Raw genomic sequence first — 13,357 nt, 5'->3', positions numbered from 1 at the left:
AGAGTCTATTCACACAGTCTGCTCTGTGTGACTGAACCCCGTGGTGGGGGGCGGACACTGCCTGGGACCTTGGCCACAAAGCACAGAGGGTCAGTGCACTGTCTGCTTGGGAGCACTGCCCGCTGCCCTGGACGGACCTCTCTCTGGCCCAGGAGCCCGAGGCCCCTTCTCCATGGACTGCTTTGCTGGGGTCAGCAGTGGTGGCCCATCCCATCTAGGCCGTCTGTGTCTGCAGGCATCAAGCAGGCTCCTCTCCGGGCACCTGCTGATGGGCGGTCGAGTGGTGTGGCCCGGGTGAGGAGGGGGCGTGTTCAGGCCTATTTGAGTCTGTCTCAGCCCACCACCAGCGGGCTTTTGCTCCTGGGCTCCAGTCTAGGTGAGGTTCTGGGGCTGGGGAAGGGGCAGCGGGGGTCGTGAGGAGCTGGGCAGCATGTCTGGTTCTGACCCGAGCCTTTCCAAGTGCATCCAACACCGCCTGATTCCCAGGGAAACACAGTCCTCTCTGAAATCCACAAGAATGCAGGGCAGGGGCCAGCTGAGCACACATGTTACCATGGGCAAGGCCCTAGGTTCAAGCCCCTGCTGTGCACCTGCAGGGGAGGGGGAGGCTTCAGGAGTGGCAGAGCAGGGCTGGGCTGCAGGTCTCTCTCTCTTTCCGTGTTCCCTCTGGATTTCTCTCTCTGCCTTTATCCAATCAGTGAGTAAACAAATGACTTTTTAAATGCAGGTCAGCTGGACTTGGCATTCAGTCACGTGGCGAGGTCCGCACAGATGCGGCGCTCCAGCCTGGAAAGCGGCACCCACTGCTGGGCAGGCCTTCCGAGGAGCCCTCAGGTGAGGTCAGCGCGGGGGAGTCTGGAGTGGGGCTGGGGGGGCGCCTAGGGGTGCGGCAGCCCTCTATCTGGGGCGCAGGGGTGTGGGGGCTTGAGGCCCTCGGATGTGGGGAGCTGAGGTCCGAGGATCTGGGGGTCCAGGGATTAGGGTGGGGCGCGCACAGCCTGCATTAGCGGTGCACTGGGCGGCGTCTGGCCCGCATCCACATCCCACCCTCTCCCCGAGCACAGGCGCCCACAGCCCATCCGCATTGGCGGCCCGCGCGGGCTCCCAGCTCTGCAGAGGCGGGCCCAGCCCTCGCCGGGGTGCGGAGTGTGCCCTGGCCACTGCCCGGGGCCGCTGGCCACGCAGGGGTATGGGGGAGGCCGGGCGCTGGTGCCCACAGCCTGCAGACCTCCGCCGCGCTGGACCCGGACGCTGGGGGCGGGGCTTCGGCCTCTCGTGACACGCCCCCTCCTGCGATTGGCCGCGCCAGCCACCGTCTCCGCCCACCCCGCCGCGCCGGCCAATCTTCCGGCGTCCGCGAGCCTCGGAGATAAACTTAACTTGCCCGGAGATTCGGGGCGTCTCGGCCTCCCTGATTGGTCGGCGAGGCTGGGGCGCCGCCGATTGGCGGGGGCGGGTCCCGGGGCGGGGCGCAGTGGCGGGGGCGGGGCGCGCAGGCGGCGGCGGCGGAGTCGGCCGGGCGGGGATGGGGGCGACCGGGGCGCCGCCGAGGGGCTGAGGGGCCGCCGGGCCCGGCTCGCAGGGCCGCCGCCATGAACCGCGGCGGGGGCAGCCCCGGGGCGGCCGGCTGCCTGGTGTGCGCCAACTGCCGCAAAGTGCTGCGCACGGTAGGCCGGGACCCGGGGGTGCGGACGGGGTGCCCTTCGGGTGGGGGGGTCCCTGCGCCGGGGCCCTGCCCCCCCTTGGTCACCCCGCACCCGGGCTTGGGGGCTCGAGCTTTGCGGTCCCGGTTTGGGACTCGGGGTCCGGGTTGGGGGGTCGGGGTCCCGGTTTGGGGTCGGGGTCCCGGTTTGGGGGGTCGGGCCCTGTTGGGCTCGGGGTCCGGGTTTGGGATCGGGGTCCCGGTTTAGGCTCGGGGTCCAGATTTGGGCTCAGGGTCGGGGTCCGGGTTTGGGCTTAGGGTCCCGGTTGGGCTCGGGGTCCCGGTTTGGGCTCAGGCTCGGGGTCCCGGTTGGGCTCGGGGTCCCGGTGGGGCTCAGGGTCCGGGTTTGGGGCCCGGCTGGGGGCGCCGCGCTTTGTCCCGCCCCGCGGCCGGCTGCCAATCACTCCTGTTTTGCAGCCTCCTTCCCCGCAGTGATGCGGCCGCCGCTCGCTCGGCCTCTTCTTTTCTTTCATTTCGTTTTCTCCTTTTCTCCTTCCCCCTTTCCTCTCCCTTCTGGCCGTGGATTGCGAGCCGGAAGCCGGCGCAGGGCTGCAGATGCGAGGCGGACCGAGCGGCTGTCTGCCGCGCTCACGGGGGGTTTCTGTTAATGCGCGTGTGGAGTGTGCGGCTGTGCTTTTCCAGAAACTCTGAGCTCAGATTACAGCGAGCGGAGCCCCAGTGTGTGTGTGTGTGTGTGTGTGTGTGTGTGTGTGTGTGTGTGTGTGTGTGTGTGTGTGTGTGTGTGGTGGGGGGGGGGTCTCGGCGCAGGTTAACCCCTGCAGGGCCGCCTGCACCTCCAGACCCAGCCTGAGGAATGGCGATGCCGGTCTCCAGCTTTGCAGCTGAGAACTGAGGCCTTTAACATGGGGAGAGAAAGAAAAGAAAAGAAAAGAAAAGAAAAGAAAAGAAAAGAAAAGAAAAGAGTGTTGTTAGAGAGCCATTTGATTAAACTAGTGTCTGATTTATTTTTTTAACTGAGTACCCAAAACTTTTTTTTTTTTTTTAGTCTGGCCTCTTGGTATGCTAGTAAAATGCGTGGAGGTGATACAGACTCCAGGGTCTGTTATTTTTGTTGAAAGAGCCACAGTTATGAATCCATAACCCTTTGCCAGCATTTGAGAAGTGTTTCCCTTATAACTTTTAAGAAGCGGTCTAGGGACATCTCCATTTCTAGCCAGTAAGATATGGGAAGGCACATGAGGCAGGGGGGCAGGCCGTGGCACACCTGGCTAAGCGCACACATGACAGTGCGCAAGGACCCAGGTTCAAGCCCTTGGTCCCCACCTGCAGGGGGAAAGCTTCATGAGTGGTGCGGCAGGGCTGCAGGGGTCTCTGTCTCGCCCTCTCTCCCTCTCTCATTTTCTTTTTGCCTCCAGGGTGATTACTGAGGCTCCTAGAGGCCTTTTTTCCCTTTTTGTTGCCCTTGTTTATTGTTGTCATTGCTGTTGGATAGGACAGAGAGAAGTGGAGAGAGGAGGTGAAGACAGAGAGGAGGAGAGAAAGACAGACACCTGCAGACCTGCTTCACCGCCTGTGAAGCGACTCCCCTGCAGGTGGGGAGCCGGGGGCTTAAACCAGGATCCTTAGGCAGAAACCTTACCCCAATCCTTGTGCTTCACGCCATGTGTGCTTAGCCTGCTGCACTACTGCCTGGCCTTCTGTTTCTCTCCCTCTCAATCTCCCCTTCCCCTCTCAATTTCTCTCTGTCTCTACCCAATCATAAATAAATAAAATTTTAAAAAGGGAAGAAAGGTATATGGAAAGTGCACGGCCTGATCCTTATACTTTATATTTGCGGTGCACACCTCTGCCAAGACCCCAATGTTAGTGACACCATGGGTGACTTCTGGACCGGGTCACTGGAGACTGAATAGGAATTGTGTGAGGCAGATAAGACATGACTTGGAAACATTTGGAGTTTTTTAAGAGTACCATTCTTATTTATTTATTTATTTTATTTTTCCTTCTCCAGGGTTATTGCTGGGCTCGGTGCCTGCACCATGAATCCACCGCTTCTGGAGGCCATTTTTTCCCCCTTTTGTTGCCCTTGTTGTAGCTTCGTTGTGGTTATTATTATTGCCCTTGTTGATTCAATTCGTTGTTAGATAGGACAGAAAGAAATGGAGAGAGGAGGGGAAGACAGAGAAGGGGAGAGAAAGATAGACACCTGCAGACCTGCTTCACCGCCTGTAAAGCGACTTCCCTGCAGGTGGGGAGCCGGGGGCTCGAACCGTGATCCTTAAGCCGGTCCCTGCGCTTTGCGCCACATGCGCTTAACCCACTGCGCCACCGCCCGACCCCCAAGAGTACCATTCTTAAGTGCTCTTAAAACTATCAACTGTTTAGCATTTAAAATTGTTTGTTTTGTTAAGAGAGAGAGAGAGAGAGATGGTTTTCTTTCCTGATAAGAGTATATAACTAGGTACATTTCACCTATACCTCGTGATTCTTGAATTGATGGAGTGCCTTCCACTGAAGATAGTGCTTTGTGACCAACTGAGTCATAACATTTTTGAATTTTAGTTTGGTGGAGTTCACGGTGGAGTGGGGCTCCCGCACACCTGAAATGAATTACTCTGCTATTAGAATCCTCATTAAGGGGCTGGGGAGACAGCACAATGGTTATGCAAAGAGACTTTCATTCCTGAGGCTTCAAGGTTCCAGGTTCAATCCCCAACATCACCATAAGCCAGAGTGAAGCAGTGCTCTGGTCTCTCTCCCTTCTCTGTATCTCTCATTAAAATACATATATATATATTTTTTCTTTAAAGAATCCCCATTAAGGGAAGAAGAGTCATCTTCCTGCACAGGTCTGAAGCCTTGGCTCTGAGAGGCTACATTTGTTGCAGCTTGTTGAATGATGGGGACTTCAAAAGGAGCAGAACTGGATTTGCCTTCAGATGAAATAGTCTGACTTCACCCAGTATCTGCTTGTTGCATGTACAGTGTGTGCGTGCTCTGTCCTTTTGATTCAGTGTCTTCCCAATCAGACTTTAGAAGCAGACGAACCAGGGGCCTGGTGGTGGTGCATGTAGTACCATGTGCAAGGACTGGTGCAAGGCCCCGGTTTCGAGCCCCCCGTCCCCACCTGGAGTGGGGACACTCATGATTGGTCAGACAGGTCTGCAGGTGTCTACCGTTCTCCTTCTTTGTCCCCCCTCCCCCTCAGTGTCTCTATCCTGTCAAATAAAATAGAAGGGGAAAAAAAATGGTGGCCAGGAGTGGTGGATTCCTAGTGCTGGCACCAAGCCCCAGAGATAACCCTGGTGCCATTAAGACAACAAAAAAGAAAGAAAGAAACAAACAAACAAATGAAGCTCTCCTCAGATCTGTAGTTTCTGCTAAGTTTGACTTGAGCTGTTGTTAATGAAATGGGTATTCTGGTAGAAGGAAGAATGTGTCTGTGCATTTTCGCAGGATAATGCCTTTGGACCGGGCTGATGGGCGGGTGCATTCCAGGTGGGGTGCTGGGCGGCAGGAAGGACCCCCCACCCCGGCTCAGCACCAGGGGACAGTGGCCTGGGCCCTGCTTTTGGGGCCATTTGTGCTACCAAGTAAGCCCAGTTTTGAAGTGTGAGGGGGGCTGAGGTGGCTCTTCACAGGGTAGCGGGCCCAAGGGGGTGGTCTGCGCTGTTGGACACTCAGCCTTGGCATGTCCGCTCCCCCCCATAGGCTGCTGCGCAGCTCCAGAGGAGAGTGAGCGGTGGCAGTGCTGTGGCAGTACTGTGCTCAGTACCTCAGGCAGCTTGGTCTGGCTCCCTGCTCAGCAGATGAGATGTCAAGACGTGGTGCCAGGGGGAACCATCAGCATGTTGATGTTCACTTGTGTTTCTGTGTGTTCCTGGTCCTCCACCCCCAGTCCCCAGTAGGAATCCAGTTCAGAGAATAAAACAAAACAGCTTTCTGACATCAGCAGGTGAGGCCGGCTGGCATCTGGCTTGAAAAGGTGGGAGCTGCAGAGTGGGAGTGGGAGTGGGAGCTGGGGCAGAGCCAGGGCACGCGGGGCTGTGGCGGGTCTGGCAGCTCCTCTCCACGCGTCCAGGGAAGGGCTGACTGCCTCTGTTGCCACAATGAGGCTCAAGACTGTTGAGCTTTGGGAGGCGGCTCACCTGGCAGAACACTCAGCTACCGTGTGCGGGGACCTGGGTTCGAGCCCCTGGCCACCTGCACCAGTCAAGTTCGAGAAGGTTCGAGTGGCATGTCTGTTTCTGTTTCCCCCTGCTCCCTCCCTCTTGGCCTCTCACCGTCCCTGGAAGAGCAGGGCACTGGAAGGGGTGGCGGTGCACAGGCCCTAGCCCAGCAAGCCCTAGTGGACAGGGGCAGACTGTCAGGGAGAACTCAGGTTCTAGAAAGTGCCTGTGTACCCCTGGGCCCAAGTGCTTCCCCTGGCTGGCATTCGTGGGAGGGTGTCAAAGCACATGGGCACTGGAGAGACTGGACCCTGAGCTGACGGCTCCAGTGACCACGCAGGAAGACATGGCGTGGCGCCCTTCCCCTCCCCCGTCCTCCCTGTTGGCTGGCCGAGGCACTGCCACAGTCTCAGCCTTAAAGTGTCGGGAGTCAGGCGGTAGCACAGCAGCTTAAGCTCAGGTGGCACAAAGCACAAGGGCCGGCTCAAGGATCCCGGTTCCAGCCCCCGGCTCCCCACCTGCAGGGCAGTCGCTTCACAGGCGGTGAAGCAAGTCTGCAGGTGTCTGTCTTTCTCTCCCCCTCTGCCTTTCCCTCCTCTCTCCATTTCTCTGTCCTATCCAACAGTGACAACATCAATAACAACAACAGTAACTACAACAACAATGAAAAACAACAAGGGAAAAATAAATATAAAAAATTAAAAAAAAAAAAAAGCGTCTGTGAGACCTGCAGAACAGCTCACCTAGGTAGTGTTCCGCTCTGCCCTGTGCACAGGCCACGTTCCAACCTAGCCCTCACCGCGCTGGAGTTTTGGTGCTGTGATTTTTTCTCTCTCCCCCCACTCCTGCACCTCTGACTCTATCTGGAGAAAAAAAAATCAATTAATAATAAGCTGGTAGAGGTGAAACCTCAGATGACCAAATAAATCAAAAGCAAGACTGCCCGCCTGGAGTTTGCTGCTGTGCCGTGCACACCCCAGGCTCGGGCCCCTCACAGAGAGGCTTCAGGCAGGGCTCTGCCACTGCGCCTGCCTGGGGAACGTCCCACTCGCTACCACGGGGGGTGAGCCTCAGGAGCCCCCTCACAGGCTGCCATCCTGGCTGTCTTGTTTTGGAAAGCAGTCATTTTCATAAGAGCATGTGCCTTGTGTTGCATGGAGTGGGTCTGTGTTGGTGACTGCAGGGGGGGTAAACAGCCTGTCTCCGTTCAAACCCCTGCCCCGCCTTCAGCCAGAGCTGAGCAGGACTCTGGGAATAAGACCTCAGTGACAGCAGACAGCCAGGGCACCCTTGCACTTCTCCCTCTGGTGGTCAGCAGCTGCTTGTGAGGGAGCTGTGTGCTCTCATTTGCACCTCTACACCTCTTCCTCTATTGTGAAGATGGGCCAAGTGCTTTGAAGAAGTGAAAGCGGCCTTTCCAAATAGAGATGAGTGGCGACTGTCAGAAGCGTCACGCTCTGCTCCTGGGTAACTAGAGCAGATTTTGCAGAAGGTCACTGTAGTTCCCTGAGACTGCAGCTTGGTCTTCAGCTGCACGGGAAGAAGCAGCGTGGTTGTGTCACACTAACGGCAGGTAGTGTCTAGCCTGCTTTCTCTTGCACACTCCACCCGGTTTTCTGGGTGCAGAAGATTCACAGAGTGTGAAGTTGAAGAAACTTAGAGCCTGATTCTTTAAGAGGCTGACAGTGGTTCCCAGCTCAGTCGTTTGCACTGTTTCTAATATCAGAAATGCAATTTCTCTGTCTCTTTATCATGTTAAGTCAGGTACGTAAATTGTAGTACTTAGTGAACAGTTTTGGCTTCTCTGTGGTTAACCATGTGGCTGTTCTTCCTGACCTCAGCCCGTCTTCCTAGCTCCCAGACACTTGGAGTGCCTCCTATGGTCAGCCTCGGCTCCCATGGCACTCACTGTGCCGTCCTATCTGTAAAAAGACACTCGACAGAAGCATTTTGAGTTTATGGTGTGTCTTATGTAATATATATATATACATATACATATATATATATATATATATTATTGGATAGAGACAAATTGAAAGGGAGAGGGGAGATAAGAGAGAGCACTGCTTCACTATTTGCAAAACGTTCCCCCTGCAGGTGGGACTGGCATGTTGAACCTGGGCCCTTGCGCACTGTGACACTTGCTCTCAGCCAGGAGCACCCCCGCCCGGCCCTTTGAACAGCACTTCTAAAAAGTCCTCGATTTCTGGTAGATCTGTTTCTGCAGTAGAAAAGAGTTCTTTATGAAGTTAGACATGGCATGTCTGCTGACTTTCACTCTTGTTGACTTTCTGTGTCAGGACAGAAGCCGTGGAGCTGAGAGGTCTGGAGTGTCTCTCCCCTGGGCCCCGTCCCTGCTGCCCACACAGCCCCGTCCACACCAGCGTCCAGTCCTGGACAGAGGGCTCTGTGGGGAGACGGGCTCTGTGTGAAAGGCAGCATTCCCGACTTCTCCTCAGAAGCCCCTAGAATCTGGCTGAGCCGAGGTGGTGCTCATGAGTCCCTGGGAACCAGCCTTAGACACGGCGTCCCCCGGGAGCTCCTGAGAGCAGGGCCACTGTCGCTGCAGACAGCCTGCACTCGCCCACTGTGCTCCGCGTCCCAGGGAGGGGCATCTGCCGGGCGTCTGCTGCCTTCACTCTGAGGCTGTGGCAGTCCTTGGCCCATCTCCCGAGGACACCTGAGTGCTCCGGGAGGAGCTGCCCGAAGCCGGCGGGGTGAGTGGGGACAGCAGGCTGCCTCCCTCCTCTGGAGATGCAGCTTCTCACAGGGCCAGGGCCAGCGAGACAGCTCAACTGGACCGGGCGCCTGCGAGGCTCGTGGGGTCCCCTGCACTGCGAGGCTTGTGGGGTCCCCCTGCACTGTGGGGCTCATGGGGTCCCCCTGCACTGCGGGGCTCGTGGGGTCCCCCTGCACTGCGGGGCTCGTGGGGTCCCCTGCACTGCGAGGCTCGTGGGGTCCCCCTGCACTGCGGGGCTCGTGGGGTCCCTGCACTGCGAGGACCGTCCGTGCTGCGCTACCTCCCCCGCCCCCACATGGTAAAAGGTTGACTTGAGACAGTGAAGCCCCTGTGATGACAGATACCTGATGGACACAACTTACTGCAAAGTCTCCTTTTGACTGAAGTCAGGGATGTTGGGGCTAGATGGTGGCGCCTGACGGAATGCCCACAGTTCCATGCCCAAGGACCCAGGTCCAAGACCCTGCTCCCCACCCGCAAGGGGGGCACTTCATGAGCGGTGAAGCAGGGCTGCGGGTGTCTCTCTGCCTACCTCCCCCTCAATTTCCCTCTGTCCTTTCAAAATAAATAAAAAGAAAAAATTAGCATGCATTAATGCAAGAATCAAAGAAAACAAAAGGTCCAGCAAAAAAAAAAAAAAAATCAGAACAAAACTACCTAAGCTAGAAGTGCCTTAGCACTCAACCCCAAGCAGTGTCACCGTTAGTTACTCTATCAGCACGTGCACTACTTGAAATGGAAGACCTATCTGCCGTGCTTTCTCCATAGGGTTTGAGATGGCTGTGAGGCGTTTTATACCGCTCAGGTGTTGAGTAACCTGGAGGCCTGGGTTCTGCTGCTGTTTGGAGGCCTGTGCCCGATAGTGGTGGTGGTGGTGAGGACTGTGCTCGGGCCCAGAGTCCGGGAGCCATTCCCCATGGGGTGGGGTGGGGAGGGGAGCCTGCCGTCCTGTATGTGCTGCCCTCGGCAGCGTGGGGACAGGCTCTGTGTCTGTGGCCATAAAGTCTGGGCACCAGGCTGGAGGATGGCCCTGTCATGGGGACCAGGGGCCCTCGGTGGGGTGGGTGGGGTGGGGGACACCATGCAGCGCAGGCTGCCCAGAGGATGGCGGAGAGAACTGTAGGCACTTGCGTCTGCTGGGACTTGGACACTGAAAGACCTGCCGGCCCCTCCTTGGTCCCCAGACCATTGAGGGCGGGTGTGTGCTATGGGCTGTGGCTCAGGGAGCTGGCTTCTCGAAAGCAGCCATGCCCGCTGTCCACGCATGGTACAGATGGTATGGTGGCCCCGGGGGCTGCCTGCAGCAAGGCTTTGCCCACCCCACCCAGTCCGGCTTTCTCGCCCAGGTGTCCTGGAGGGTCCCTGTGCCTCCTCGCTCTAGCCGTCTTCCTCTGGTGCGTGGGCTCAGCCGCCACTGCCTCGGAGAGAGCTGTGTCGCCCGGCCAGCTTGGCCACTTGGTCTTCGGCAGAGCCGCAGGCCTGGGGCCGGGGTAGGCGAGGCCACCGCCTAGCTCTAAACAGGCAGTCCTGCTGGCTGGCCGTGCCCGCCTGCACCCTGCTTCTGTCTTGAGCTGCCAGTGTCAACCACAACACCAGAAGCCCTCCTGCACAGTTTGGGCTCTGCCCTGCGCCCTCTCCCTGTGGGCTGCCCTGCGCCCTCTCCCTGTGGGCTGTCCTGCGCCCCTCTGTGGCTCTGCCCTGCGCCCCCTCCCTGTGGGCTGCCCTGCGCCCTCTCCCTGTGGGCTGTTCTGTGCCCCTCTGTGGCTCTGCCCTGTGCCCTCTCCTTGTGGGCTGTCCTAGGCCCCTCTGTGGCTCTGCCCTGTGCCCTCTCCCTGTGGCTCTGCCCTGCGCCCTCTCCCTGTGGGCTGTCCTGGGCCCCTCTGTGGCTCTGCCCTGTGCCCTCTCCCTGTGGCTCTGCCCTGCGCCCTCTCCCTGTGGGCTGTCCCGGGCCCCTCTGTGGCTCTGCCCTGCACCCTCTCCCTGTGGCTCTGCCCTGCGCCCTCTCCCTGTGGGCTGTCCCGGGCCCCTCTGTGGCTCTGCCCTGCGCCCTCTCCCTGTGGGCTGTCCCGGGCCCCTCTGTGGCTCTGCCCTGCACCCTCTCCCTGTGGGCTATCCTGGGCCCCTCTGTGGCTCTGCCCTGCACCCTCTCCCTGTGGGCTGTCCTGGGCCCCTCTATGGCTCTGCCCTGCGCCCTCTCCCTGTGGCTCTGCCTGGCCTGGTCCTGCAGCCCAGAGCAGTGAGTGCTCTCTGCCACTTTGCTTCCCTCTGCTGCCAGGAAAGTACTACTAGAGAACCTGAAATAGCTCTGTCTCCATGGCAATGGGCAGTCAGCTTCTGCCTTGGAGACTCATGATAAGAAGTATAGAGAAGCCTCCTCCTGGCCTGAAATATCAGAGCAGCAGCACTGAGTGAAGCAGCCTCCTGCCTGAGTGACGGCTCAGCACCCCTCCCCCCTACCTTCAGGTGGACAGAGAAGACCCTGGCAGTGCCACAGGGTCACCACAGGGGCCCCACAACTGTGTGACTCCTCTGCTCCCTGGGGCTGGCCCTTGTTCTTTTTTTTTTTTTTTTAAACCAGCGGTTGTAAGAAGGAGAAACACCGCAGCACTGCCCCACAGCCCCGTGAGTCCAGGGGCCTCCCGCCCCTGCCCTGTGTGTGGAGCAGCCCCAGGGCCTCCGCCGGCTGGGCCAGGTGGTCCAGGCCTAAGATGCTACTCGCTGCACTGAGGCTGGCGGGACACGGGAAGACAGCCGTGCTGTGCGAGAGCAGAGTGGCGGCTGCTGCGCAGGCGGGCTCTGTCAACCTGCCTGGTGGTACTGGACGCATCGTGGTGGTCTGGGTGGTCTTGGTGAACAAAGTCGTTATAAATGTGGCAGATGGAGCATAGAAATTCGGTTTCTAAAGTTTACCTCTTTTGTCGCTGCTAGTGCTTCACTGTTCTGAACTGACTTTTTCAGAGAGGGAGAGAGAAACCATAGTGTCAGAGCCTCTCTGGTGTCACAGCACCTGCCTGTGGCATACCAGGGCACTCGACCCAGGCCACACTCATGGTCTGGCCAGCACCCTGTGTGACTTGAGGATTCATTCTGGGTGATAGTAGCTTTACGGGGGAGGAGGGGCATGGGGGACGGTTGAGAACTTGTTATCTTGACTCATAATCACAGGCATGAAATATTCCTGTGAAGTTACCGAATTTGTGTCTTGGAGACAGTTGGGGGATTACAAGGTCGTCACAGTCGTGATCCCAAGGAAGGTGACATTCACACAGGCGCAGACGTCCGAGGGACAGCGCCATGCGAGCAGGGCCTACCTGGCAGGAGGAAGGCCTCAAGGTGTGCTTGCCGTTGCTGGTCTGTGCTTTGTGCCTCCCTTAGTAACTGTCACTTTGATTGTTTACACTGGAAGAAAGGAAAGGCAGTCGGCGGAGGAGGCAGCAATGGTGACTGTGTGCACACAGCAGCCCCAGGTGGAAAGGTGGTGTGGGACAGCTGCCCTTCTCTGCACAGAGCTCAGGGGCCCCAGCCTGCAGACTGGAGGGAATTCCTGCTCTGCTCAGAACCTGCCGGCCTAGGGCTGCATCTCCTTGGATCGTGCTCTTGACACCTTAGCTTACTGGGCCTCAGAGCAGCCTCAGGGACCTGGGTGCCCCCATACACATCAGCAAGGAAGGGTTTGGCAAGGCCTGTCCTCTCTGGTCCCCGCCTGTACCCTTTGCGGTGGCTTCGTTCCTGCCTCAGGGAAGATGTGGATTTGGGGTCGCGTCCTCACTTGATCCTTATTTCTCATCAGCAACATGCTATTGCCTTGCTCTCTAACTCAGAAGAGAAAACGTTTCTGGACTTGACAGGTTTCATGGCCAAGAGCCCACTTTGTTCTCTCCTTGCGGGACATTAGCTCTCGGCCCAGGGGCCCAGGGCTCTCGCCGCGATGATCGAGCTCTGCTGTGGAGAACGAGTCAGGCTGGGGCCCCTGCTCCTGCTAGGGCTCTTTGGGGAAACTCCTGCAGGGGGGTCGCTTCACAGGCGGTGAAGCAGGTCTGCAGGTGTCTGTCTTTCTCTCCCCCTCTCTGTCTGCCCCTCCTCTCTCCATTTCTCTCTGTCCTGTCCAACAAGGAATGACATCAACAATAATAACCACAGCAAGGCTACAATAACAAGGGCAACAAAAGGGGGAAAAGATGGCCTCCAGGAGCAGTGGATTCATGGTGCAGGCACTGAGCCCCAGAAATAACCTTGGAGGCAAAAAAAAAAGAAAAAAAACCTAGGTTATTGGCTATGTGAAATGCAGAGTCTGTTGGCACATTAACAGTGTCTAAAATATTTGCCATCAACTCTGCCGACGGAGTGATCACATATGTCTCTTCAAGCTGTCCTTAGACGTCACTGCTCACTCGTGGCCAGGAGTGTCTTCCCTTCCCGTGCGGGAGCTCACTTCTGCTCTTGATGAGAGTGCCGGCAGGTCACCACTCCGGATGGCGGATGGCGGTGACTCAGCGGTGTGCTTGCTCTGCTGCGGGAACCTGCTGCTGGGCCTTGCCGCCTCACCTCAGCAGCTGCACAGGCTGCTCCCCCGCAGCTTCCCCATGGCTTCCCTGTTCCCAGTGCCCCCACCCCTTCTGTCCTTTCCTCCTCTTTTCCACGGAGGGTGAGAAGCAGACAGAGGACGACGAGACCCCTGTAGCACTGCTCCTGCAGCTTTTCCCCAGGGGCGGTGGGGAGCAGGGCTTGCAGGCAAGCTCTGTGCTTGACCTGAGGCTCCACTGCACAGTGCACTCGCTCTTCTCC

General features: G+C 57.9%; 1 protein-coding gene across 2 annotated transcripts in view; it reads left to right on the top strand.

Moving 5' to 3' along the window:
* The first annotated feature begins 751 nt into the window (after positions 1-751).
* SESN3 (sestrin 3) overlaps positions 752-13,357 on the top strand; it is a 36,263-nt gene continuing 23,657 nt past the window's right edge. Inside the window, exon 1 of one of the 2 annotated variants that reach the window (XM_016187130.2) lies at positions 752-834. In XM_016187130.2, the coding sequence (XP_016042616.1) occupies positions 772-834 (63 nt within the window). In that variant the 5' untranslated portion in view covers positions 752-771. Of the gene's footprint in view, positions 835-1,590; positions 1,668-13,357 lie in introns of those variants that run through there. The other variant, XM_007520709.3, reaches the window with a different exon arrangement.

This window comes from Erinaceus europaeus, chromosome 20, assembly GCF_950295315.1.
Source record: "Erinaceus europaeus chromosome 20, mEriEur2.1, whole genome shotgun sequence".
NCBI classification, from domain to species: domain Eukaryota; kingdom Metazoa; phylum Chordata; class Mammalia; order Eulipotyphla; family Erinaceidae; genus Erinaceus; species Erinaceus europaeus.
This window is presented reverse-complemented; position numbering and strand designations above follow the sequence as displayed.